Source organism: Octopus sinensis, linkage group LG23, assembly GCF_006345805.1.
Source record: "Octopus sinensis linkage group LG23, ASM634580v1, whole genome shotgun sequence".
Lineage (NCBI taxonomy): Eukaryota > Metazoa > Mollusca > Cephalopoda > Octopoda > Octopodidae > Octopus > Octopus sinensis.
This window is the reverse complement of record NC_043019.1, coordinates 29,753,843-29,781,518: the sequence shown is the minus strand read 5'-3', so window position 1 is coordinate 29,781,518 and position 27,676 is coordinate 29,753,843. Positions and strand designations below refer to the sequence as shown.

The 27,676-nt window shown below is 36.7% G+C and overlaps 3 protein-coding genes across 3 annotated transcripts in view; 1 reads left to right on the top strand and 2 right to left on the bottom strand.

Annotated features, from left to right (window-relative positions):
- Nucleotides 1-6,686, bottom strand: part of LOC115223476 (dnaJ homolog subfamily C member 21) — a 55,334-nt gene extending 48,648 nt beyond the window's left edge. Inside the window, exons 1-2 of the mRNA XM_029794074.2 lie at nt 6,273-6,686; nt 1,235-1,363 (exon numbers count right to left, since the gene is read on the bottom strand). Of these exons, the coding sequence (XP_029649934.1) occupies nt 1,235-1,363; nt 6,273-6,369 (226 nt within the window). The 5' untranslated portion in view covers nt 6,370-6,686. The remainder of the gene's footprint in view (nt 1-1,234; nt 1,364-6,272) is intronic.
- A 227-nt stretch (nt 6,687-6,913) lies between these two features.
- LOC115223575 (mediator of RNA polymerase II transcription subunit 17-like) lies at nt 6,914-9,557 on the top strand. The gene has a single exon (XM_029794215.2). It carries the CDS (start codon nt 6,931-6,933, stop codon nt 8,794-8,796), a length of 1,866 nt encoding a protein of 621 aa, XP_029650075.1. The 5' UTR covers nt 6,914-6,930; the 3' UTR covers nt 8,797-9,557.
- An 11,195-nt stretch (nt 9,558-20,752) lies between these two features.
- LOC115223547 (MRG/MORF4L-binding protein) overlaps nt 20,753-27,676 on the bottom strand; it is a 14,733-nt gene continuing 7,809 nt past the window's right edge. Inside the window, exons 4-5 of the mRNA XM_029794183.2 lie at nt 27,364-27,561; nt 20,753-21,852 (exon numbers count right to left, since the gene is read on the bottom strand). Of these exons, the coding sequence (XP_029650043.1) occupies nt 21,824-21,852; nt 27,364-27,561 (227 nt within the window). The 3' untranslated portion in view covers nt 20,753-21,823. The remainder of the gene's footprint in view (nt 21,853-27,363; nt 27,562-27,676) is intronic.

Below are 27,676 nucleotides of genomic sequence, written 5' to 3'. Positions count from 1 at the left end.
ATCAAAGCCTTACACTTGCATCAGAAATTAATTAGCACTTCTCAAATTTCTACATTAAATAGGTTAAATCAATTAACCTATGAGCTGTTCAAAACGTCTTACGCGATGAGAAAACTTAGTATGGTGTGATTTCGGTCCTTGCGAGGCGCTACCTATATCTATTAAACAAAGGAAGATTTGTCTGCATCCGCACTCCAAGTTGTTGCACTGCTATGTCAACATCATAAGGCTGTAGACTCTCAAACTGCTCTGCAAACAAAGTTACGTCATCGTTCTGCGCAACAGTGAACTCGCAACAAAGCAATAGTTCGAGATATGGCCACTAGGTGACAGCACATACCTTGAGTGAAGAGCAAATCAAGGGTGCTAATTAATTTCTGACGGTAGTGTATTTCTCATATGGGAAAAACACAATTAAAATATATAAAACTCCACACACCTGATGCACTCATTGCCCCACCCCATAAGCTTTACAGGCAAATTATAGTACTTTATGTCAATGTAGACTTAATCATCATCATCATCATCAATTAACGTCTGTTTTCCATGTTGACATGGATTGGATCAGACAAAACACAGAGCTGCATCAGGTACCTACGTCAGTTTTGCCATGATTTCTATAGCTGGATGCCCCTCCTAACACCAACCCCTTTATAGCATGTACCAGGTGCTTTGTTTTGAGGTCACCATGAAGCTCACACACAAGTCTATAAAACCCAAGGAGTAGGTGAGCATCTCTACACTATATGGGAGCTAAGGTATGAAAGAAATGGGTGGAATAGAGCAGGCTCTTGTTTTAGAGGAGCAACATAGCCACTATGTTTTGTAGAGAGGCTGATCTCAAAACACTGAGCCTTACAAAGACAACAGAGGACTGAAATATGTGGTGCATTCAAGAAGACATGCCCACTACAATAGATCTGATGCCCTAAAACCAAGGTGCCATGTAAAAAGCTTTGGTGTTGGTGTTGCTGTCACATAAAAAGCACTGGTGATGGTGGCACACAAAAAAGCACTGGTGTCGGTGCCACATAAAAAGTACCTAGTACACCTGTAAAGTGGTTGGCATTAGGAATGGCACCCAACTGTAGAAACCAAGCCGAAACAGATTATGGAACCTGGTGAGGGCCCCTGGACTAGCCAGTTCCTGTCAAGCCGTCCAACCCATGCATGCTGGCATGGAAAGCAGATGTTAAATGATGATGATGATGATGAATGAGAACAATGTTGTTACCTCCATGAAGTATAGCATCTCTATGCTTGTCATACCAAGCTCTTTCTTGTGGATCACTGAGGACTTCATATGCTTGCTTAATGCACCGGAACTGAATTGTACTCTCAGTTATGTTTTCAGGATTCTTATCTTCAAAGAAATAAAAAAAAAAATTGACATTTAGTTACTTAGTTACTATTTAGAATTCAATAGTATAATATTGCCTTCTAATTTTTTTAATACAAGCACCGGGTGACAATTTATATATACATATATAAAGACAGACAAGATAGATGTGCATATATATATATATATATATAAAATTGAATAAGGGTAGAAATTGATATTAATCAATTAAAACCAGTGGCCTAGCATATTAAAGAAATCTGAAGATTAAAATATTTTTACATACAAAATTTAAAGGACTGACCAGTAAAGGTGGACGGTCAATATGCTAGATATAGATGTCAAAATCGCTATTTTCCATTCTTCGTGGAAAATAGCGATTTTGACGTCTATATCTAGCATATTGACCGTCCACCTTTAGTGGTCAGTCCTTTAAATTTTGTATGTAAATTTTATATACATATATATATTTGAGCCTGGTGCAGCCATCTGGCTTGCTAACCCTCAGTCAAAATCGTCCAACCCATGCTAGCATGGAAAGCAAACTTTAAACGATGATGATGATATATATATATATATATATATATTATATATATATATATATATAAGGGAAATTGAAACCGAATTGAACCAGCCAGGATCCCTGGCCTGGTGGTACGTAAAAAGCACTATCCGACTCGGGGCCGTGGCACGTAAAATACTCCAATGCGACCGTACGACAGGCACCCATGCCAACCCCCTTTGCTTGTGAAGACATGTTGGGGCAAGCGAAATCGAAATCGAATTGAACCAGCCAGGATCCCTGGTCTGGTGGTACGTAAAAAGCACTATCCGACTCGTGGCCGTGGCACGTAAAATACTCCAATGCGACCGTACGACAGGCACCCTTGTCAACCCCCTTTGCTTGTGAAGACATGTTGGGGCAAGCGAAATCGAAATCGAATGAACCAGCCAGGATCCCTGGTCTGGTGGTACGTAAAAAGCACTATCCGACTCGTGGCCGATGCCAGCACCGCCTCGACTGGCTTCCGTGCCGGTGGCACATAAAATACACCAATCTGACCGTGGCCGTTGCCAGCCCCGCCTGGCACCTGTGCAGGTGGCACGTAAAAAGCACCCACTACACTCACGGAGTGGTTGGCGTTAGGAAGGGCATCCAGCTGTAGAAACATTGCCAAATTAGACTGGAGCCTGGTGCAGCCTTCTGGCTTCCCAGAACCCCGGTCGAACCGTCCAACCCATGCTAGCATGGAGAACGGACGTTAAACGACGATGATGATGATGAAGGGAAGATGTTCCCAGTACCTGCATTCATTTAGATCCAGGGACAGAGAGAACTCCACTTCCCTGTTGCACTTCTTTGGAGACTTGGTGATCACCGAGACAAAATGCTCAGCATCAAGTGGACTATTTTCAATAGCATGCCACCATATTCACCCAACACCCCTAATTGCCAGCTGTGCCTCTACGAAAAACTATACACACACATATATATATATGGTGGCACGTAAAAAGCACCCACTACACCCACGGAGTGGTTGGCGTTAGGAAGGGCATCCAGCCGTAGAAACACTGCCAGATTTGACTGGGCCTGATGCAGCCTTCTGGCTTCACAGACCCCAGTAGAACCGTCCAACCCATGCTAGCATGGAAAGCGGACGCTAAACGATGATGATGATATATATATATATATATATATACATACATATATATGACAGGCTTCTTTCAGTTTCCATCTACCAAATCCACTCATAAGGCTTTGGTTGGCCCGAGGCTATAGTAAAAGACATCTCCCTCTCTCTCTATTATTGTCTTCGTCTGCCGAAAAAGGCATTTTTTTCCAAATATGCAAGCTAAACTAAGTTGTACTGTCTATTAGTCGTAAGACACCCGCTGTTTTTACTATTATTGTTTTTTGTATTTTATATTCGTGTGGCGTCGTCCGTTTTTCTGTCCCTGTTTTGTATACATTCGATCCTTTTTCCAAGAAATCTAATGCTCGTAGCTTAGTTTTTCCTTGGGGCTGGCCGGATCGGATCGATCTCAAGATTAATCAGCCGAAATTGCTAGGATGATCCGGCTCTTGACTGAAGATTGAAGGCTTCGAATTTTGTATCGTCTTCTAAATGTTTTACGTTCTTGTCCCAGTTTGTATTTTTCTACATATTATATATATATATATACATATATACAAAATGAAACTTGATGAATGTATGTGCACTCTGCTGATTTTCGCGTTAAATTCCCATATGATCGTAATCTACACCAATTAAAAAACTATTTGCAGAAAATTTCATTAAAGAAATAGCGATTTTTCTAAACGTTACGAGGGAACAAAATCGGGAGTGAGGCACAACTGTGTAGGTGTGCCGGACCCGGCCTCAGATTTGAAGATTCCTCTATCCCACCAGTCCTGGAAACAGTGTAAAGGGTCATGGATACTGCCTTACCCTCCTAACTAAACGATTTTAAAGAAAAATCGCAATTTGACAAACATATACAGCGACACACACACAATATTTAGGCAGGCATAGTTGTGTCGATACGAAGCACGGTTTGTATGCACGTTGTCTAGGGTTCGGTTCCACTGCGTGGCACTTTGAACCAATGCCTTCTACTATAGCCTACGTGAATGAATTTAGGAAACAGAAACTATGGAAGCCCGTCGTAACGTGTATTGGTCTCCACCACCATCACCACAGCTTAACAACTGGGTTGGTTTGTTTACGTCTTCGTGATATAGCGATTCGGCCAAAGAGACCGATAGAAAAGTACGCGAAGTAAGAAATCCTTCATCGTGGAAAAAAGTGATCTGAACGTTTAGAACCTTCACCAGTTATTCCGGTGGAATTCTGTTTTAAGCACCTCCTCATAACTTACGGGAGGGGGGTGAAAAGTTTTGAGCCTTGAAGTCTTGTACCATGTTTTGTTTTTTGGGAGCTCAAAACTTTTCATACACACCTAGTATTTTATTTATTTATTTTTCTTTGAATTTTCAGAAAATTTTTGAAAATTTCTGTTCTACACCCGGGAATTCAAACGATTACGCAACCCCACCCCGCAATTTTTTTTTCTTTTAAGGGCTATCTAGCTGTTATTTTTAGTACATCTCAGGACCATCTAATACCCTTCTCGTTTCTCTTTCACTCTGACGTATTGATGTTTTTTCGATATCTTTCTCCCCTTAAATACAAATAATGGTCTAATGCAGCAGTTTAAACAAAAAAAATTCGGACTGTCCGTATATTAAACTGAAAAAATAAATAAATAAATAATAGATCCCAAAACTTTTTCCTTTAAATGTATTTTCATAATCGTATGAATTCCTGTTTAGAACACAAATATACAAACATTTACTGAAAATTCCGAAAATAAAAAACAACTTATGAGAAGTTATATGGGATGCTTAAAACAGAATTCCGCTGTTATTTCCTAAATATTGTATGTTAGAGAGAGGCAGACAGAGAGATGGCTTTCGATTAATCTCCGAGGAAACCCATCTCTGGCTACAGAGAATAAATCGCGCTTCCAAACAGTGTTACATGACCTTTTAGTTGGCAAACTTTAAAAACATAGGCGCGTGTATGAGTGTACATGTGGACAGCAGAAGTTTAGTCGGATGCAGAGCACTGTCTTCTCAAGCTGCCAATACTTTTCTAAACTTTCGACTCACACCGCCTGTTACGCAATCTATTGACATATCACAGTCACACACACACACAACACTGACTTTTTCGGTCGATTAAAGCCATCGTCGAAGTCCTTAATAATATTCTTGTTAAAGAATAATAAATTTGTACGCTATAAAAGTACAGTACAGAGTCACCCATCAGATCAATGTAAAATTATTTTTATCATAACTGAACATACACACACACACATATAGCGGATCTACTTCTACCATTAGGGTTGTCCACATAGTGGTCATCCCTCTCATATGTATGTAATACAATTTACTGAACCTTCAGTTTTTTAATATGCTAGACCACTGGTGTTAAATGGATGTTATCAAATTAATATCCAATTTTTCACCCTCATTTGAATTTATATATATATATACTTTATTTAAAAGCAGCAGAAAATTCAACAAAACCTGTTACTCTGAGTTTCACGTTCCCGTTCGTCGGACAGTTTTTGCTAATATATATATATATTAGAAGAAATGAGGTACTCAGATCATCTCCAAACCTATATATATATATATATATATATATATATATATATATATATATATATATAGGTTGTATATATATATATATATTAACCTATATATATATATATTATATATATATATATATATATATATATATATATATATACATACATACATACATATACATACACCGCACGCACACAAATTTATTTAGTATGAAGTTATCGAACACGTATAACAAATTGATTGTGAACAATTCTTAACTGGAATGAAAATAAAATAAAAGTAAATAAACGATCTGTAATTAAACGACGGTTGTTGTTGCTTAACAGTTTTGATCAAAAGAATACCAGCCGTGACTATCCCGTCAATTTTTCTTGCCATATATTATTCACAGACATTTATCTATCCTGATCTTGTTTTCTAAGAGGGTAGATTGTGATATGAAGATTTGGTTTCTATATTCAACAGGACGAGGGAACACGTTGAAGCTCCCACTCTTCTGTTAGGTCTTGTTTAACCCCCAAATTAGCCTTAACTGACCAGATCTCTGCTGTTCCAGCTTTGACCTTCCTATTCCTTTTTCTGGACAATATTATTCAATGTCCCGTCATTTTTTGTTAAAGACAGCAATGTTATTATGAGTGAGGACCGGCAGCTATTTCTAGCGGATCGAAATTCCCTGTGTGGAGGTAAGATATATCTATATAAACAATGAATGAAAAGACATGTGGTACAAAAAGAATATCAAATATTACGTCTGCTTCCATAAAAACTTACCTGGATGCCATTTCAGAGCAAGCTTTTTGTAAGATTTTTTTAATTCCTCGTCTCCAACATCGAAAGGAACTCCAAGTACTTCGTAATGACATTTCATGGTAAAATCAGTCGAGATCGCCAAAAAGCCTGGCTTCTTCTGATCCCAAACAATTTCTTGAGATTGACAGGAAGTTCTCGGTGAGATTTCCGGAAAAAATTTTGATAGACAAAGCCGACGAAACGAACTATCATTCCTGTGTTATTTCTCTATAATTCAATAAATCTAACGGTGATTGTTAGTTTATTGCAATAATTCATTGTTTTTTATCATTTTGTGAAATAGTAGAATTTCTTTGATTAATTATTATTCGTCTCTGTTGTTGTTATTATTTTTGTTTATCTAGGTCAACCCCCTATTGAGCAGATTTATCATCAAAGGCATTTCATCCCTAGCGATCCCATTTTGGAGGAGTATCTAAGACAACATTATCTAATGTGCCTCACTTCATTTTTAAATGATGGGCTGTAGTTTGAAGCAGATTTTACTGCTATTTGTAACAGTTTGAACGACCACTTAGACGCTTCTCCGTAACTTCGTAGATGCCTCTGTATTTCACTTTGGTGATTAAAAAAGTCGAATCTAATCCCCCAATCCAGGTTTTGTATTAACTGAACAAAGATGGCGACCGGCGAGGTTTCAGTTAGTGTCGAGTCAATTATTGAACAACAAATCCAAGAAGTTTCACTTGATGGGCAGGAATTATGTCTACCGCCACTTTCTATGTCAGAAAACCTAACCAAGCTTGCACACAAGATCGATTTTTACCGAGATGAAAGTGAAGAAAAGGGCAAACCAACATCGGAAGGGGAGAAGGAAACAGACGAGAAAGTGTTAGCGCCATTCCAACCTTCGCTGTGGCCGTGGGATTCCGTGAGGAATAAGCTGAAGATTGCATTAACTGAGATAAGTGTTCTTAATGATGTTGTTAATATTGCAAAAGAAAGACGTTACATGATTCTTGATCACGTAGTTGGTGAGTCTAACGAGTCTCGTGTGGCAGTTCAGCTCCTGGCAAAAAAGCGGAGTTTGGTATCGGCTGCAGCTGTTTTGGTGGAGGGAACGGAACGTCTGAAAAAATCACAACAAGAAACAAGTGCGAGGACTCAGTCTGACTTTCACATAGAACTCTTAAAACTTAGACATAATTGGAGACTAAAAAAAGTTGGAAATACCATTCTTGGAGATTTCAGTTATAAATCTGTTGGTTCCAGGTATTGGCAGAGTGGAACGTTCGAGGTTGTTAAAAGTACGAAAGAGATGGACAACATTGATTCTATTTCTGGCACACCGAAAAGTTGCCTTGAAGTAATCATTCCAAGTGAGTTAGAAGGTGTTGCTTACGTAAAAATTGAAGTGAAGACTTTCCCGGAATTATCAGACCTGACAAGTGTAGCTCTGAAAATGCCAAGTGGATTATGTCCCGTTCCTTCAGACACATATTGGCATCAGAAATTGGAAGTTGCTCAAAATGTTTTGTTTTGCAAAGAACTATTTTCACAACTGGCTCGAGAAGCAGTACAGTTGAAATCTCAGGTACCACATATGGTTGTTGGTAACCAAATCATTACAAATATATTCCCCGGAGTCCAGCTCTCAATTGTATTGTGCCATTACAACGACAAGGATAAACGTGTTACTTCTCTCAAAGTCGATCATAACCATGTTCTTGAACATTCTCTTCATCAGCTTCTCCGAGAAGCTCATTATAAAACTATCAATCATCCACCGCCACATCCAGTCACTGTCACATTGGGTCTGAGCAAAAGGCGGCGACTTGCTGGGCCCCATGGTTACAGTCGCCAAGATCTTACAGAAATGACGGAGAATGAAACACTACTGGAACAAATAATACAACAGACAAAGCATGCTGTACTTCGTAAACGTGTGATGGAAACAGTCGACAGGATGGCCATCCACGTACCTGATCCTCAGATTTCTACCCACTGGAGCTGTTTAAACAGCAGTCTTGAATCCAGTGTTAAAATTAATATTACTTCTCTTGGATATGAGATTAACAGGACATCATTGGTGTTAGAGATTGGCACCGACACTATAAAAGCAATCAGTAGAGATGGAAGAGTCAGCATATTGTCATTTGAACCTAAAGAATTGGAAGATCTGCTCATGTGGCAGATTGCTTTCCACCATTTAGCCATAATTGTATTCTTGAGTAAATTAATGGGGTGGCAAATTTTATCAAGTAGTAACTGTGTTGGAGTTGGACAGATGGAGCCTTTAGGTACTGCCTCTTCTATTACGTTGGGGTCACCTAAAGGGGACAAACTGGTGTGCATTCGGAGTGGGGCTGCCACAGGTCAGCATGTATATATTCAATCTTTACCTCATTCTTATGACAGTTCAGTTGTTACAGATCCAAAGTGGAAAAACCTGGAAGGTTCCTTTCAGGAAGTTAACCTTGATAAGCTAGTCGGTCGGAGTTTTATAATCAAAATTGAATTTTTAATGGCTACGTTAATGTCATAAAGCATATCAACTAAAGACCTCTGGATATCTTTCTGCAGTGACTGACTAATGTGTCAAACCATGTTCCCATTTTTGAGATGATGGCACTAATATGAAGGATATTATATCATATCAGATATTCTTAATATTGTATTTCCATACATTGATTAGGATTAAATATATCTCTATTGTCACATAGTAGCCATCCATGCCAATCAGTCCAAAGTCCATGAATGCTGCTGTTTGTGCTGATCTGGATTTACTGGTGTGAAAATCATGATATTGTAAATATATCCTTTTGAAATTGCTCACAAAGGACAAAGATATATAGACGTGTGCGTATGTATATATATATATATGTGTATGTATATACATATTTATGTATACATATATGTATGTAAACACATATATATATATAGGTATGTATACATTCATATATGTATACATATATATGTATGTATGTGTATATATATATATATATATAATGTTTATGTTTAACTCGATATATTCCATGATCATTATACATATTTAATAATATCAATATAGTTTCTACTATATTGGTATTTTCTAGAGAAAGTTAGGGGTGTTTTATGTTGTTGGTTTTATTTCCCTATTTTTTTTTTAAACTCACCATAAAGAAATTCATAATTTCTGTAACTTTGAACTACAAATTCCTTCCGGAATCATCACATGCTGGTAATTAATAAGTGCTGCAAAAATGGTAATCTAGAAGACTGGATGAAAGTGTCAATGGAAGCAATAAACCAGTGCATTTGGTGTAATGTTTTGTGTTATTTTTTTAAATTCATTTTCTTCAAGTTTTCTGTAAATGAATCAACAATTTAATTTTTATCTGAACCCGTTAGCGTTTATTTACATTGTTCTGAATTAATCATGCATTATTTTGTAGCTTCAAGGTGCATATTTTTAGAATGACTATTTTGGCTAAAGAGTTAAAGCAGTGGTTCTCAACCAGGATCCACACAACAAAATGGTGAATTGGGGATCCACACTAGTATTTTAAGGGTCCCCCTGAAAAAACTTTGCTTCAGATGTACACATTGGTATGCATTGCAAGAAACAGCTAGATTTCTTTCTCTAATATTTTGCATGGTTTAACCTACACAAGTTAATACACGGAAAACAAAATAGGAATTTTGAAAGAAATTTCTATAAAACTAGTTTTTATACATAAAATAGCTATGGGAATCCACCTGGATGAAATAGTAATCAAAGGAGTTTGATAGATAAGAATTGTTGAGAACCCTTAAGGTAAAGTATAATTTTATTAAAAATTGTATGCTGGATGTTATTAGATAATTCGTTTTCAGCAATTATCCTGTCTGTTGTTTTCTTCTTCTTCTTCCAATCAGGACTCACGCCATTAGCCACAAAGAATAATCTCTAATTCAAGCCTACTCTAAGCTACTAAGAATGCGTGTGGCAACTTGAAGATCCACCCACTACACGCGATAAACTGGCTGTTGCACGGATGCAAAAGCTATGTTGTTATCCTCATTCCATAAATGGTGGCTTTTAACGGGTGGAGAGCTGAACCATCCTGGGGTACAGAGGATTCACACTCTAGACTAGGGTCTGAAAGTTTACCACCCCATAGTGGGTTACATCATGGTTCCTCTGCTTTGTGGCAGAAGTAGGAAGAAAGAGCGAGAGAAAGTTGTGGTGAAAGAGTACAGTGGGGTTCACCACCATCCCCCACCGGAGCCTCATGGAGCTTAGGTGTTTTTGCTCAATAAACACTCACAATGCCTGGTCTGGGAATCAAAACCACGTTCTTACGACCGCGAGTCCGCTGCCCTAACCACTGGGCCATTGCGCCTCCATGTCTGTTGTCGATCTCTCTCTGATCAGCTTTGATTAAGCTGAACTATGATCAGAGATGTTCCAGCCATGGTCTTGTGGTTAGGATGTTGCACTTGCCATGACAAAGATCATAGTTTTGATTCCTAGATCAGTGGTGTGTTATGGTCTTTAGCAAAACACTTCATTTCATGTTATTCCATTCCACTCAGCTGTAAATTGGTATCCCTGCGATGGACTGATGTCCTGCTCAGTGGAAATAATGGCCTGCCCACCTTGCCAGTGGGGTAACATTACTCGAATGCTGCAACAATGCAAGGAAGCACATTGTGACCAGTGGTGTATAACCACATCTGATAGTCTGGTCAATACAGTGATAGTGATATTATCCAATATGTCCTTTCACTTTTAGTACTGTAGGCCAGTGGTTCCTAGCCTAGGATCCAGGATGGTATTACTGGTGGGACCCATGATGTTAAAAGGTTGCAGTCTAAAATGTATAATTACTCAGTTACATGTGTGTTTCCATTGAGAAAACTAGTTTGTTGTTAGTTACTAAATTTGCTTTCCGAGTAGACACATCTTTCAAAAGCCTGTGTTGGTGAAAAATTTCCTTTTGATAAAATGGTTTGGAACCACTGTTGTATGGTATGATTTGAGGGAAATTTCATTGCTATATCTTTTGTACAGACTGAGCAACCGCATAGATTTGTCCTGTGTGTTTGGTTTGTTATTTGAACGTCTTTCTAAACAGTGTAGATTGTGTGAAGCATTGTCTGATATATATAAATGTTTTTTGTTTTGTTTTTTTTAAAGCCAAAACAGTGCAGGTCAGTGATTAAGTTCATTTACCTTATATTTCAATATTTCACAGGGTCATTGCACTGAAATTTTGAAATATACAGTAAAAATACTAACCACCAACCTACATTATTAACTTGCATTGCTTTAGCTTTATCAAAAAATAATAACGATAATAATTAAAAGCATCTTTCTAAATGTTTAATTTCATATTTGTTATTTTTAATTATATTTTATGTAATTTGATATGAAGTATTCTGCTAAAGCCCTTTCATTTTTAGTTAATTTTGATAAATTCATATACCATGCAGCGATGAAGCTCACAACATTTACAGTAAAGCATTTTATTGTTCTCTTCCTAACAAAGGGCTATTTTATTCCAATGTTTTAGTCAAAGAAGAAAGCGAAGTGTTCACAAACTTTTGGTTGGGTTCTTTGATACTAATAGGGAGATGGGAATAAGTTATCTTCAAATCTGGCTTAAATACCTGCAGCAAGGTGATCTATACTAAAGACACTCAAGGTCCAGGGAGTGCCAGCGTTAAGCCTACTTAATCCAACAGGAACAAACTATCCCTCTCTGATTGGTCTACCCCAATGCTTTTCTTTTCAGGTTTCATGACATTATCAGCCATGAAATATCGCCAGTCCTTTGTTATAAGAGAGCTAAAAGCACTATATTTTCAGGATCATATACTAATCTGGGGAAATATCTTCTTTTGGAATGAATTGTTGTGTGGAAGGTGTTTATAAGCCATTTAAGAAATACATAAAAACCATTAGATTCACTTCAACATTTAAATTTAATTTGTCAAAATATTTTCATTGCTTTGAGACCGCGACCTGTTCACTGACAAAATTCCATGCTAGTCATACATAGACAGCATAGGAGCAAGAACAGGCTGCTGCCTCAGTGGTGAGCAGAACTAAACCAGGCCTGACCTAGTGAAGTGAGTAGAGTTGTTAAGAAGAGAAATAATTCTCTTGATCAACACACTGTAATCTTGATCTTCAGGCTCAATTCCTCCTTAGTAGCTGCTTCCAAACGAATATCATTCTGATAGGTCAGGTCAGATGTAGGAGTATGTACCATTGCAGCATGTTGCTGCATTCACCATTATTCGGAATATTCCCGGGTTCTCGTGGGTGATTAGTCAAGTAGAGTCCCAGTCAATCCCCATCTCCACAAGATACCTCCTCATCTGCTATGACCATGTGGTATGTGGTCAACAAGCTTGAGCTGTCAACCCAGCTGGATCTTCCAGGAAGAGAATACTTTAAGCAAGGTTTAACTCAGTGTATGCTCTGACTGCTATGAGTGTTTTCATCCTGAGAGACTTATTTCATTTTATATTCATTCCACATCATCATTCTACTACATACTAAACATTGACATTTGCAGTTTTTATGTCATAAAGCCAATTGACCTTACACTCATCCATTTAGGACCGGTCAGTATTGTAACATAAAAACTGGAGTAATGTTACTGAACAGGGTGCATAACTCAGAGATCAGGAAATTTCTCCAGGTCTAGTTACTATTTCTTTGCATTGAGAAGTCACAGTTTTGGTACTATGAACGTGTGATTAGGATGTTGCAGGGAAGAGACCGTGGAGTAAATTGAGAATGGGATGGTTGGTTAATATCCATCGTCTCACCGTGGATATGTAATTAGAATGTTGCAAGGAAGAACCACAAGACAGATTCTTCAAGCTGAGCCAATAGGAGGAAGACCAAGAACAAAATGGTTGGATAATATCCATAATTTCAGTTGGTCATGCTTAGGAATCCAGCCAGAAAGTGTAATGCTGGTTGCTTCTGACAGAACCCTATGGGGGAAGGTGCCTGAGGATTCTACCCCCATGACTTTCTCAGGAATAGTGGGTGGAGAAGATGGCTTGATTGATGAATGGATGGAGAATGATGGCTTGATCAATAGATGGATATCATAAGGCATTCATGTCTATCTGAACAAACCAATAAGAGTGTCAGTAGTAATAACCTTTTTACTAAAGGTACAAGGCCTGAAATTTCGGGGAAGGGGCCTAGTCAATTACATCAGTCCAGTGTTTAACTGGTACTCAATTTATCAACCCTGAAAGGATGAAAGGCAAAGTTGAACTCAGAATGTAAAGACAGATGAAATACCTATTTCTTTACTGCCTACAAGGGGCTACACACAGAGGGGACAAACAAGGACAGACAAAGGGATTAAGTCGATTACATCGACCCAGTGTGTAACTGGTACTTAATTTATCGACCCCGAAAGGATGAAATGCAAAGTCGACCTTGGCGGAATTTGAACTCAGAACGTAGCGGCAGACGAAATACCTATTTCTTTACTACCCACAAGGGGCTAAACACAGAGGAGACAAACAAGGACATTAAGTCGATTATATCGACCCCAGTGAGTAACTGGTACTTAATTTATCGACCCTGAAAGGATGAAAGGCAAAGTCGACCTCGGCGGAATTTGAACTCAACATAGTGGCAGATGAAATACCGAAAAGCATTTCGCCCGGCGTGCTAACATTTCTGCCAGCTCGCCGCCTTAAAGACACACAGTTTCTGCCTACCAAATCAATGTGCGAGGCTTTGGTTGCCTCAGGGCGATAGCAGAAGACACTTGTCCAAGGTGCCATGCAGTGGGACTGAACCCAAGCCCACAATGTCACAGCTGCACCCTGTTCAACCATTTTGCATAATTTTACAACTATTAATGAGAAAGATATGAATTGGCAATTTGTGAGCTTCAACGTGTGAATAATATATATTTTCTTCTAAATTTATAGGACTACCATTATCTTCAACGTCAATATTTCCATCGATAAATGCAGTAACGCAGAGTTATCCCTCTTTACGTGCAATTCGCAGCTTGTACATTTTACTCAAGTGATAAACCCGATGACGATGTATATTTTTGTCAGGCATATTACAAGGAGCCTCTACATAACTTGTCGACTTGATAGCAGACCTCAAATCTTAATCGAATCCAACATTCATAAAGAAGAAAGATACGTTAGATGGCGATCTTTCGTCTCTAGTAGACCTTTCCGTCGATTTCCGTAAAAGAAATTTTTTTTTTACGTATGGGCTTGCGGGAACTTTTGAAGTAATGAGAGCGAAAGAGACTACGAGAAAGCGATTGTATGAGGAGGGAAGTTCTTTTGAAGTTACCGTGCATGGGAGCATTGATGTACATGTGTGTGTGTGTGTTTGATGGGGTGTGGGAGACAGACAGTATGTTGTGTAAGTGAAGTGCTTCTGTTAGTGTGTGTGAAGAGACAGAGAGAGTAATGTGTGAAAGAAAGAGATAACTGAAATTTTTTACTCGGTGTATGTGTATATGTATGTATATTACTTCAAAAGTTCCCGCAAGCCCATATGTAAAAAAAAAAAATTTTTACGGAAATCGACGGAAAGGTCTACTAGAGACGAAAGATCGCCCGTTAGATAATATTCTAGGTATATTAAGAATAAAAAATATCAAAATAAAATCCATCATTTTCAATCTTTAGTTCGCCCACATCAGATCTTTTTTATATCACGTCTGTTATGTTATGTTTCTAGCTTCTTGTTGTTCAACTCACTATAAGCAGAACCAATACCAAAAGCCGTCCAGTTGTGACCACCCTACCTTTATACAGAATTGATATTTTCTACTTCTGCAATACTTTTTCAATATAATAATAATAATGAAATTATTGTATACAGTGCTCAGGTGCACCACAACTTGTCAGAAAGTGCGTATAAAGTATATGCAGTAATGTACAAATGTCTGGAAAACGAACAGTGTACGAGACAGATACATGCTTGCGTGTGTATGGAGGGGAGAAAATCAGGTGTAGTGTTGGCGACTCTCAGAAAGCATGGAAGTTTTGAAGGATGCAGTGCTCCGACAACTAACAATTGATGCCGGCAGTTTGTTCCATGCTTCAGCAACTCTCAGCGTGAAAAAATGTTTCCGAAAGTCATGGGAGCTGTGCTGTTTTCTGACTTGGTAAATATGTCCACGGGTGTTAGACAGGTGGAGTTTGAAAAGGTGCTCAGAGTTATTGTTAATAAGATGGTTAATAATTTTATGGGTGTCTGTCAAGTCAGCTGCCACACTGAAAGAGGAATATGTTGAATAAAATGATAATCAACAAATCTTCCTGTATTTTATTTTACTCAAAGCCAGGAACTTTTCAGTATCCCCTCATATATATACAATGGATATCTTTCAGCTTCTGTCTTCCAGAACCACTCACATGGCTTTAGTCAGCCTCAGGCCATAGTAGAAGACTGTTCTTGCCCAAGGATGCCATGCAGTTGGAACGAACTCAGAACAGGAAAGCAAACTGCTTACCACACAGCCGTTCTTATATCCACTTTCTGCATTCAAAGGGCCCTACTTTTAGTCATGTTGTATATCTAGATTACTTAAACTTGTATTTGTGTTCCCTTTACATTGAATTCAAAGTCTGCCAGTGTTGATTTTACTTTTCATTTTTCCTGTGTTGATAAAAAATAGGGAGAACTGGGCTTCAAACCCAAAATGTCTGGCTTTGTGCCTTTCTTAGAAATCAGTAGAGTACACACACACACACACATATAAATGTGTGTGTGTGTGTATTAGGCCTCGAAACCGGTTTTATATTATGATCAGTAAAACCGAAACGGATTTGCCAAAACCGATTTTAAGGCTTGCTGTTTTTTTTTTCTTTTTCTTTTTCGCAAAACATTTCTCCATTTTTTTTCTTTTGAAGAAATATCGTTGAAACTGGACTAAATGAAAACCAGTTCTAGATTCATTTCAAGGAATAACACTAAATTTTTTGATAAAAAAAGTGAAGAGATCGCTATAACAGACGACAGCGATCGCCATAACAGACGATAGTAATGATGAAGCTGACATAAGCCAACAAGACATACTTTGTCAAACAGATTTGGCTCACAAAAATGCTTGTTTCCCCCCAGCTAAAACCTGAATTTAGCAAAGTTTTAAATAAGGTAAGAAAAATTTCAAAACTTTTCCGTAAATCTCCTACAAAAAATGAAATTTTGTAAGATTTTGTACGAGCGAACTTTGATAATATAAACTTATACTGGATTGCAGAACTCGGTGGAATAGCACATTCCATATGATTGAGAGATTTTTGAAATTGAAAAGCTGCATTCCAAATGCTCTACGAGCAGAACTTTCCACAGATGCCGTCGCTAACGAAGAATGGAAATCTCTCAATTTACTATATGAAATTCTGCATTCAGTAGAAATTATTTTGAAGGCTATTTGCGCTGATGATAAGGGTTTACTGAAAGCGGAATATTCTATAGAATTTTTATTGAATAAACTTAATATCGTCGGCAACCCTTTGGCTCTAAATCTTCGTGAAAGACTTATGCATAGATATAATAAGAGAAGAAATGTCGAAACCTTGACTCTCTTGAGGTATTTACATAACCCAAGGAAATTTAAAGGTGAGTCAATTTCTGGACCTTTTCTATTTTTTAACGAAACAACATTTAAGGAAGTATGCTAAACAAACATATAGGAGATTATTTCTTGAACATGATGCTGAGAACACAACAGAATTATACAAAGAAAATGAAATAGGAGGGAACCTAAAAACAAGTGTTACTGTTGTCCCATCTTCTTATGAAGGTAATCGACTCATTCGTGAATACACAAGCGCAATGAAGTCGTGACTAAGGTAAATAAAACACAAAGTGGATCTTTTCGGTTTGAACGGCAGTTTTTTCTAGCGGTGTCATATGAAATTGTCACCCATAATTATGACCCTAGTATCGATCTATTGCATTTCAATCTCTTTTAGGATTAGGGTTAGGGGTGGGGGGAAGGGTATCTTTTTTTTTCTTCACAAATGTAAATAAACCGGCGAAGTTTCGCATGTCGTAGCTCAGATTTCCGTCGATTTCCGTAAAAAACTTTTATTTTTTTACATAAGTAATGAGAGCGAAAGAGACTAAGAGGAAGCGATTTTATGACGAGAAGGTTTCTCTTTGAAGTCGGCCTGTGTGTGTTTGATGGGGTGTGGGAGACAGACAGTATGTTGTGTAAGTGAAGTGCTTCTGTTAGTGTGTGCGAAGAGACAGAGAGAGTAATGTGTGAAAGAGAGAGATAACTGATTTTTTACTCGGTGTATGTGTATATGTATGTATGCATGTATGTGTGTGTGTATGTATCTATGTATGTGTGTGTGTGTATGTATGTATGTATGTATGTATGGCCGATTCATCGTAATTTTTTACTCGGTGTATGTGTATATGTATGTCTGTCTCTTCGCACACACTAACAGAAGCACTTCACTTACACAACATACTGTCTGTCTCCCACACCCCATCAAACACACACAGGCCGACTTCAAAGAGAAACCTTCTCGTCATAAAATCGCTTCCTCTTAGTCTCTTTCGCTCTCATTACTTATGTAAAAAAATAAAAGTTTTTTACGGAAATCGACGGAAATCGACGGAAATCTGTGCTACTACAACCGAAACTATGCCAATAAACCCAATCTGTTTCTTAAACGAGGGACATATTCATACGGCACAGAATGTTGTTTACCTCAATACACGTCAGTGATTGGTTGAAATTGCAGAAATTGAAGAAACAAAAAGCAACAAATATCTTACAAACTATCGAATTTTCTCAATAAAGCCAAGAGAAAAAGATGTTTTATGAACACATTCTACCAGTATACGAAGTTTAAAATTTTTTAGTTACCTAGAAATTATGTTAAAAACTGCCGTTCAAACCGAAAAGATCCAGTTTTTTTACACAAAGTAAATAAAACACAAAAGCACAAAGTAAGGATCGACTAGCTTGCGCGAGTGCACGCACTGGGACCACTCTTCTTAAGTAGTACCCGTGAAAACTGGTTTTGAGAATCATTTATACTTAAACTCAGTTTTGGGAATTATCGGTTTTTTGCAAGCCCTAGTGTATATATATATATATACACACACACACACAATACCTACACATTTTTTTCGTTCTCTCGGTTTTTTCCCTCTCAATCCTTTCTGTTGAAGAGTGTAGGCTCGAAATGCCAAAGGCTTTTCCATTCTTTCCGAGCATCAAATTAATATACCTGCTTGTTGTTCCCTCACCTGTCTTTGTCTTTTGTTTTTCTGTAAATTTGAACTATATATAAGAATCTTTTGCATAATAAAATTAAAAAAACCAAGGCTGTATAGATATTAGAGCATTTATAGATAGAAGGTCTTACAACTGTTTCTAGGATATTAATTAATAATAACCCTTCATCAGAGTCGGTGTGAGAGGAAAAATTAAGTTATAGTTAGTTTCAATGTGATACAAATAGAGAGTGAAGTGGAGGAAAGAAAATAGATGTAAGATATGTATGGGTATTGAATTTGTAAATCCATTTTATAGGCATAATGGTATATATGCAATATTCAAATATCCTTTGAGTAAAATCCAAAAGTCCAACAGAGTTTAATATGAGTCCATCCAAATATAGAGTTTATAAGCAATGTAAGATTCTCTTAAACTTGGTCATTCCCAGTAGGGAATTTATATAGAGTGTAGCAGAGTCAAGGTTTGTATTTAAACTATGATCTGTCTATAGCACTTATTCAGCATTACCTGACACATTTGGGTCTCAATGACACCATTATCTCTTATAACCTCAACTTCTCGCTATATATATACAGTTTCGTTCTTGCATAACTGAAATAAGTACCAGTTATGCACTGGGGTCGATATAATTGACTTAATCTGTTTGTCCTCTCTGTGTTTAACCCTTGAGGGTAGTAAAGAAATAGGTATTTTGTCTGCTGCTACGTTCTGAGTTCAAGTTTTGCTGAGGTCGACATAGCCTTTTATCCTTTCGGGGTCGATTAAATAAGTACCAGCTATGCACTGGAGTTGATGTAATTGACTTAATCCCTTTGTCTGTCCCCACTATGTTTAGCTCCCTGTGGGCAATAAAGAAATATATATATATTCATATATATCTGGTTATATTCGTATACGTTTTGAAGGTGGCGAGCTGGCAGAAACGTTAGCATGCCAGGCGAAATACTTAGCGGTATTTCATCCGTCGCTACGTTCTGAGTTCAAATTCCGCCGAGGTTGACTTTGCCTTTCATCCTTTCGGGGTCGATTAAATAAGTACCAGTTACGCACTGGGGTTGATATAATTGACTTAATCTGTTTGTCCTCTCTGTGTTTAGCCCCTTGTGGGTAGTAAAGAAATAGGTATTTTGTCTGCCGCTACGTTCTGAGTTCAAATTTTACCGAGGTCAACTTAGCCTTTCATCTTTTCGGGGTCAATTAAATAAGTACCAGCTATGCACTGGAGTTGATGTAATTGACTTAATCCCTTTGTCTGTCCTTGTTTGTCCCCACTATGTTTAGCTCCCTGTGGGCAATAAAGAAATATATATATTCATATACATCCGGTGCCTTACTCTTCCATCAAACTTGATCCTCTACACAATCTTATGTAAACTTACGTTCCACTAAATTTCTGTAATATGTATTTCACGCACATGTAATTAGAAAACTTTTCACACACCCTACTCCAACAAACCAAACTACATCTCGTCTCTTCCTCACATCTTCATGCATTATGATTACCTGTCTCCCCACCCCCTCTATATACCCAGGTGTTCACCACTCACTGTATTACCTCTTCTCCCCTCTCTATTCATATTTCTTTGGCAATGACCTTTGAACCTCAAGGGCATGTCCTGACACTTGTCACCATATCTCTCTCTGTTCTTTTACTCAACCATCCCATTTATATTCTGATCCCCATCCTTTGTGAATACGCCTGGCACTTTGCTATCATCTCTCTCTTGCTGTCTCCCACTCTCTTTCTCTCGCTCCAGCTCTTCCTTCAGGTTGGGTAACCATGTAGCTCCTTTATAACAACACACCTGTTCCTTTCCTCATCTCGATCTCTCTCTCCGACTGATTATTTTTGAACCTCCTTCAATGCCCCCTCCCCTCTAAAAGAAACTTCGTCTTCCAATTACTTGGTGACCCTGCCAGTAGCTGATGCCACATAAAAAGCAATTGTTCCACACTGTAAAATGGTTGGCATTTGGAAGGGCATCCAGCTATAAAAACCATACCAAAAACTGACCTTGTGCCATGTAAAAAGCACTCAGTCCACTGTGCAGGGTGGTTGGTGCTAGGAAGGGCATCCAGCTGTAAAAACCCCTGCCAAAACAGACACAGAAGTCTGGTGCAGGTTCCTGCTTAACCGGCTCCTGTCAAACCATCCAACCCATGCCAGCATGGAAGGCAGACATTAAACGATAATGATGATGGTGGTGGTGGACATAAAGTTTTAGAAAAATGACACCAATAACAAATTGTTTGTTAATTTCATTTTATTGTCAGAACAAAAATAAGTGAATTCACATAGACACATACACAAAAAGAAGGTACAAACAGATATACAGAGACAATAATTAGTTTATTGGATAACTGGATTTGGTGGGGCATACAAAGTTACAAAGAAAATAATGGGGAAGTAATTCATGTGTGTGTGTAGGCGCTTTTTACAAGCAAAAATAATTGTTTGGGTGTCTTTTACAGACAAAAATGAAGGGAAATGATAATTTTCTCTCTCTCTCTTTTTTTTTTTTGTTTCAACAACCATGAATAATGGGAAATGCTTGGTTTATTTAAACGTCTTTTACAAACAGTATCCAAATTACAAACAAGAAATGATTCTTTTCAGTCTGTCACAAATAGTTTTCAATTCACGAACAAAAATAAGGGGAGATAATTGGTTTGTTCAGTTGACTTTTAGAAACATCATCCAATTATATATATATATATAATTTTGATTTATTAATTTTATATAGAATGATACCTAAACGTATTGATGACGGTATAAAAACTGAGTTTCTCTTGGTAAGTAATTTAGGTGAAGCTTTTGATTAAAAAAGCTTTCATTCATTAAGTCTGTTTGGTGAGAAAACAATGTCCATACTCTTCGGACATTGAGGTTTTATAGAACCATGAATGTTGTAACTACCAATTCACAATGTTCAGATTTCAGGATTTTTTACCTTTCCATTTATTATTTTTTTTTCCTTTTAAATGCATTTATTTCATTAACTGACGACCGACCAATAAGACAGAGTACACTCTCAATATACCTTACTTCTAGTTAACCTAGTCCAGAAGCAACAGTATTTAGCTGATTCCAAAGACACCTGTGTCCACACTGAGAAGCAGGCACCAGGTATGTATGTATGTAGGTGGTAGTAGTAGTAGTAGTAAGCCAACATTGAGATATGCTCATTGGTAGTAGTAGTAGTAGTAAGCCCACAATGAGATATGATCATTGGTAGTAGTAGTAGTAGGGGTGGTCAGCATTTCCTGCCAGTCGCTGTTAACAACACTTAAAGAGCAGAGCAGTGTGCTTCTTTTTCTATCATGTTAACTGTGTGTCTTGTTTGTTCTAGCACCTATAATAGAAGATGTACCAGCGCCTCCAAGGTAATCAGAGGTGTGGAAATAAAGCTGGTTAATTACTTCATTAAATACATGAAATGAATTTACACAAAGATCTGAAGTGATTCAGACGTCTCACAGTTGGTATAAAATATATTGAAAAGAAATATCTTGTACTGGATACATTTTTGTGTGTCTGTGCATGCATGCTTAACAAACGTCACTATATATATAATAAAATAAAATTTGGATGCTGACTTAAATATTGAGGAAAGACTATTGTAGACCATTCATTTTACCAATATATATATATATATATATATATATATATATATTATATATATATATATATATACAAATATGAGAGAGAATCCACTATGTGGACGCTCTTACGCTAGATATAGATCCGCAAAGGGACTCAACCACTAAGAATTGTTCTCAAGAAAAAATTTTAATACACTATATCTAGCGTAAGACCGTCCACATAGTGGATTCTCTCTCATATTTGTGTATTAATAATATTTACTGAATCTCAGTCTTTTATACGCTAGGCCACTGGTGTTTAAATTGATGTTATTAAATTAATATCGAATTTTTTCACCCTCATTTTGACTTATATATATATATATATAAATTGATAGATAGATAGATAGATATTATTTAAAACAGTTTCATTTGGCCCTAGAACATTATTAAGTTGCATGAGGCTGAAATCAAAATTTTAAAAATAATAATATGTGTAACTCCTACTAAATGTGTCGAGTGCCTCTTTCTTTTGTTTGTCTACTCACTCGTATACATACATACACACACACATATATTCTTTAAATATGGTGTGTGTGCATATATATATATATATATATACACATACATAATAATAAATATTAGGGAATAAATCCAAATTTACAGGGAAAAATCAGATTTAGGATTAATCTAATTTTATAGTAAAATATTATATAATATAATTCGAGACAAAACCACTATTTTGCAAAACAAACAAGGAAAGACTTAATCAATACATAAAAATTTTTAATATAAAGAAATAAACCGCCACTACAATCGTTTCATGTCTTCAATGACATTCGTCAGGTGGATTTTTGATCTCCTAATCTGTTTTAATTTATAAATTAAAACAGATTAGGAGATCGAAAATCCACCTGACGAATGTCATTGAAGACATGAAACGATTGTAGTGGCGGTTTATTTCTTTATATTAAAAATTTTTATGTATTGATTAAGTCTTTCCTTGTTTGTTTTGCAAAATAGTGGTTTTGTCTCGAATTATATTATATATACATACATATATATATGTATATTACATAAGTAATCACTACTACATTATGATATTTCTCAAGATGAAAAAATACATTGTTTGTTGGGAAGCAAGAGATCAAAGAGAAAAATATCTATTTGACAAAGAAAAAGGTATTGGAAGCAAGAATATTCACAGATTTTAGTGGCAATATCATAGTCAGAAACTCCATCCAAGTTTTATATGTTCAACATTAAAAGGCACTCTTTTGACAATTTTTTTGTGAGTATGTGTATAAGTGTTTGGTGTGTGTGTGTGTGCGAGAGAGAAATTACAAACACAAATTTATATATAATTTGTTCCCTACATATGTTTCACTGTTGTGGTTGTTTGGAACTGCTGCATTGAATGTTCCAAGAGCAACTGGATGCTTAACCACAAAGGGATCATTAGGGGGACACTTTATTGCATTGTGCTACAGAGATCAAAATGTCTGAAGGCAGACCTGGATGATGATATTCTATGTAGAGCTCTAAAATCTAAAGTTGCATTCGTACGTTCTAATTGTCGACAAGGACATCCAGCCATAGACACCAACCCAAAACACAAAACTGGAACCTGGTGCATCTCCCCAGCTTTAGTCTAACTGTCCAACCCATGCCAGCATGGAAAACGGATGTTAAATGTTGTTGATGATATATATATATATCGTTTATCTTTTACTTGTTTCAATCATTAGACTGTGGCCATACTGGGGCACCTTTAAAGAAGCAACAGAGAGACTCAAGGTCCAAGAGTCTTGTGCATCGGCACTTACCAAACTAGCTTGATAAGTACCAGATGTGTCACTCTGTTGCTTCTGCTAAATATTAATGAAAATATACAAAAACACATATTTTGAGTTCTATTTTTCCAGTTTGCACCAACATACCTATATATATATATATATACACCAAGCCCAGTCTGATCCGGCAATGTTTCTACGGCTGGATGCCCTTCTTAACGCCAACCACTCCGTGAGTGTAGTGGGTGCTTTTTACATGCCACTGGCACGTAAAAATCACCCACTACACTCACGGAGTGGTTGGCGTTAGGAAAGGCATCCAGCTGTAGAAACATTGCCAGATCAGACTGGGTCTGGTGCAGCCTTCTGGCTTCCCAGACCTCAGTTGAACCATCTAACCCATGCTAGCATGGAAAGTGGATGCTAAATGATGACGATGATATATATATATATATATAAAAATCATCATCATCATTTAATGAATGTCTTTTATGCTGGCAATCCAGGGGATTGCACCAAGCTCTTCTGTCAGTTTTGGAATGGTTTCTACAGCTGAATGTTCTTCCTCTTAAAAACCTTTGCCTGTTTTTCAAGTGATTAGTTTATTCTAGTCCTCTTCAAACAGGCCAATTTGTAAACTTGGAATGTCAATGTAAAACCAGTGTTTTGCTCAAGGGAATGTAAACATTTACACACATATACAAAGGGCTTCCATACAGTTTCCCATCTACCAATTCTGCCTTGAAGAAGGCACTTGCCCAAGGTGCCTTTGTAGTGATAGAGAACTCAAGACCATGTGGTTATGATACAAACTATCCACACAGCTATACCTGGACAATGCGGATTACTATAGGCATGATTATTGCTTGCTGAAAACTATGTTTGTTGTGTGTGTGTGTGTGAGTACATACATATATATATATATATATATATATATATATATATATATGGAGTATATCCAAACTTACAGGGAAAAATTATAATTAGGATTAAATCAAATTTAAAAATATAAATTAAAAAATTTAAAATTTTAATAATTTAAATTTTATATATATTATATTATATTTATTTTTTGTTTTTTATGTTTTGATTTATATCTATCACTGTTTGAGTTGCCTAATAGTGGTTTTATCTATAATTTAATTGCTATATATATGGTTATCTTGGTGCACAGCTAAAAAATATAGAATCCATGAAGTAGTAGAGCTTTATTTCATGCATCACTTCTCATAATCTAAATAATCAACAGTGAATCAGTACATTAAATATATAACTACCTGAATAAGTTGTTAATAAGATCATTTTTTTTCAAACTAGTAACCTCATCTTTAGAGGTGAAGCATTTTTATTTTTATATTGACATCTAGATAACATTTCAGTTAGTTTGATCTCAGGTCACCATCAGATGTTTTATTCCCGGATAAGCAGCATAGAGTACAGGCAGAATTCAATCCAGTTATTAGACTTAGTCATCATCATCATCATTGTTTAACGTCCGCTTTCCATGCTAGCATGGGTTGGACGATTTTGACTGAGGGCTGGACCAGGCTCCAATCTTGATCTGGCAGAGTTTCTACAGCTGGATGGCCTTCCTAACACCAACCATTCCGAGAGTATAGAAAATAAAGGTTACCAGTTGAAATCCAACTAAGTAAATATCCAAGCATTCTGAATATATACAACCAGAGACCAAACTAACTGAAACTAGTATACAATCAGAGACGGAAACCACTGACATTAGCATATGATCAGAGAAATTGAAATTAAAATACGAGAAATCAAATTGATTGAAATTAGCTTACAATGAGAGGTTCAAGTCAACCGAAAGTAGCACAGTATACATGCATATATTAAAAATTGCTTCATTTCTTAAGTCAAGGTTAATAGTCTGAAAAATATATTAGTTGCTGTGCAGTGAGTTGAGTCTCCAAAGACTGCTTTCAAATACACCATATCTCATTTATTAAACTGAACAATGCAAATTGCACTATATAATGTATTGATCCACCAAAGAAATGTATCAACAATAACTTGTCTTATCTATTAACTCTTTCATTACTGTATTTATTTTGAGATGCTCTGTGTTTCTTTCAATTATGTTATATATAACAAAGAATTTAGTAAAATAACTTAGTTATCATTCAGCCAGTGTTAGGAACATAAATTGTGACTAAGGTTTGGTGGAAGATTTTAATTCAAAACTTATGAAAACAAGACATTTCTACTCAGAGCCAGAGCCGGTTTCAGCCGGGTTGGTAACAAAAGGGTTAAACTGAGTCATTGTGTAATATGTTGATCTATCAAAGAACCAAATCAAATATAATTTAACTTATGTATTTAACTAAGTGTAATAATTTAATTTCGTTGTATCTTGGGAGGTTCATTACAGCAATTATAATCACATGCACTGGTTCAATATTAGTTGTTTATTATTAGTTAATTGGTTTATCATTTAACCAACTAATCAATTGCTTACTTAATCATCAGGATCACCAATCACACACACACACTTCCTTTTTCTTTCCCTTCCCTTCTCAAGTACTTGACCCACACATCTATAACTACATAAACATAGGTATCAATTTGAAGACAGACAGACGTAAAGCAGGCCAGGAGGAGACTGGGCATGTCATTGATGAAGTTGTGAATGGCAACAGGACACTGACAACTGACTGATTGCTTAAGTGCCTGATTAAGCAGACAATTGCTTAGTTGGTTGGTTAAATAACTAACCAAGTGGCTAATTATAAAGAAGTGACACAGAACCAGTGGGTGTGTTTGGTGTAATGACCCTCCTAAGATACAACAAAATGTGATTTCACGTTAAGAATCTTGCAAACAAAAACAACGTAAATTAAATTATTGTATAAGGTAATTAGCCATCAAAGATCAGTATCAAATATAGCTGACACATGTACTATACTGAGTTATATAACATACTATCTATTGATCAACCAAATATAGCTTAACTCGTGTATTAAGGTATGGACCAGTCAAGGATCTAGATCGAATATGCTAAGTTAAGCTAAGGGAAATAACTTTTAACATGAATTCAGATGCTTCAAGTAGATAGTGATGTACATGAACCATAGATTAATTCGTGAATTAAAAGTAAAATTGTTCTGTGCTTACAACTTTATCTCCTTGAAATTAGTTCCAAATGTGTTGTGGATTCTTAAATTTTATGTCATCAAGGAGTACAAATAAATAAATAAATAGGGAGGGGTCTAATATGCAAGCAAAAAAAAAAAAAAATCCTCATTTCACTAATCATCAAAACATCATCCCAGAAGATCATTGTCCTAAACTAAGAAAAAAAAGAAAATGAAAAGTTTGGGGAACAAAAAAAATTTTTTTAATTCTGGGGTGAAAACAATCCCACTGAGTTATTTTCCTATCAGAACCAAAAAATAAAAAATTTTTTTAATTCTTTGGTGTGCATATACATATATATATAATCTTTTATTTTTCAAACAAATCTCCTCTTACGTTTGTTGGGAGCTCCATCCGCTCCAGGAGTTTGTCCCTGTCGTGTACGTTTCCGCTTCGAGCTTTCACTTGTGTTTGAAGAAAGGGTGGAGACCAGAGAAGTTGAGGAGGAAGAGGAGGAGGAGTACGATGTACTGCCAGAATTGCTTGTATTCGATAAAGAACTGGAAATGTCTTTAAGCTGAATTTTATGCAAACCTGCCAAAGAAAAATTGACAAGAAATCATGTAACACTAGTAAATCTGTAATAACTAGATTATCAAAATGCAGAAAGAAAAAGAATAAGGCATTTGTTTTATGCAAAACAATTTTC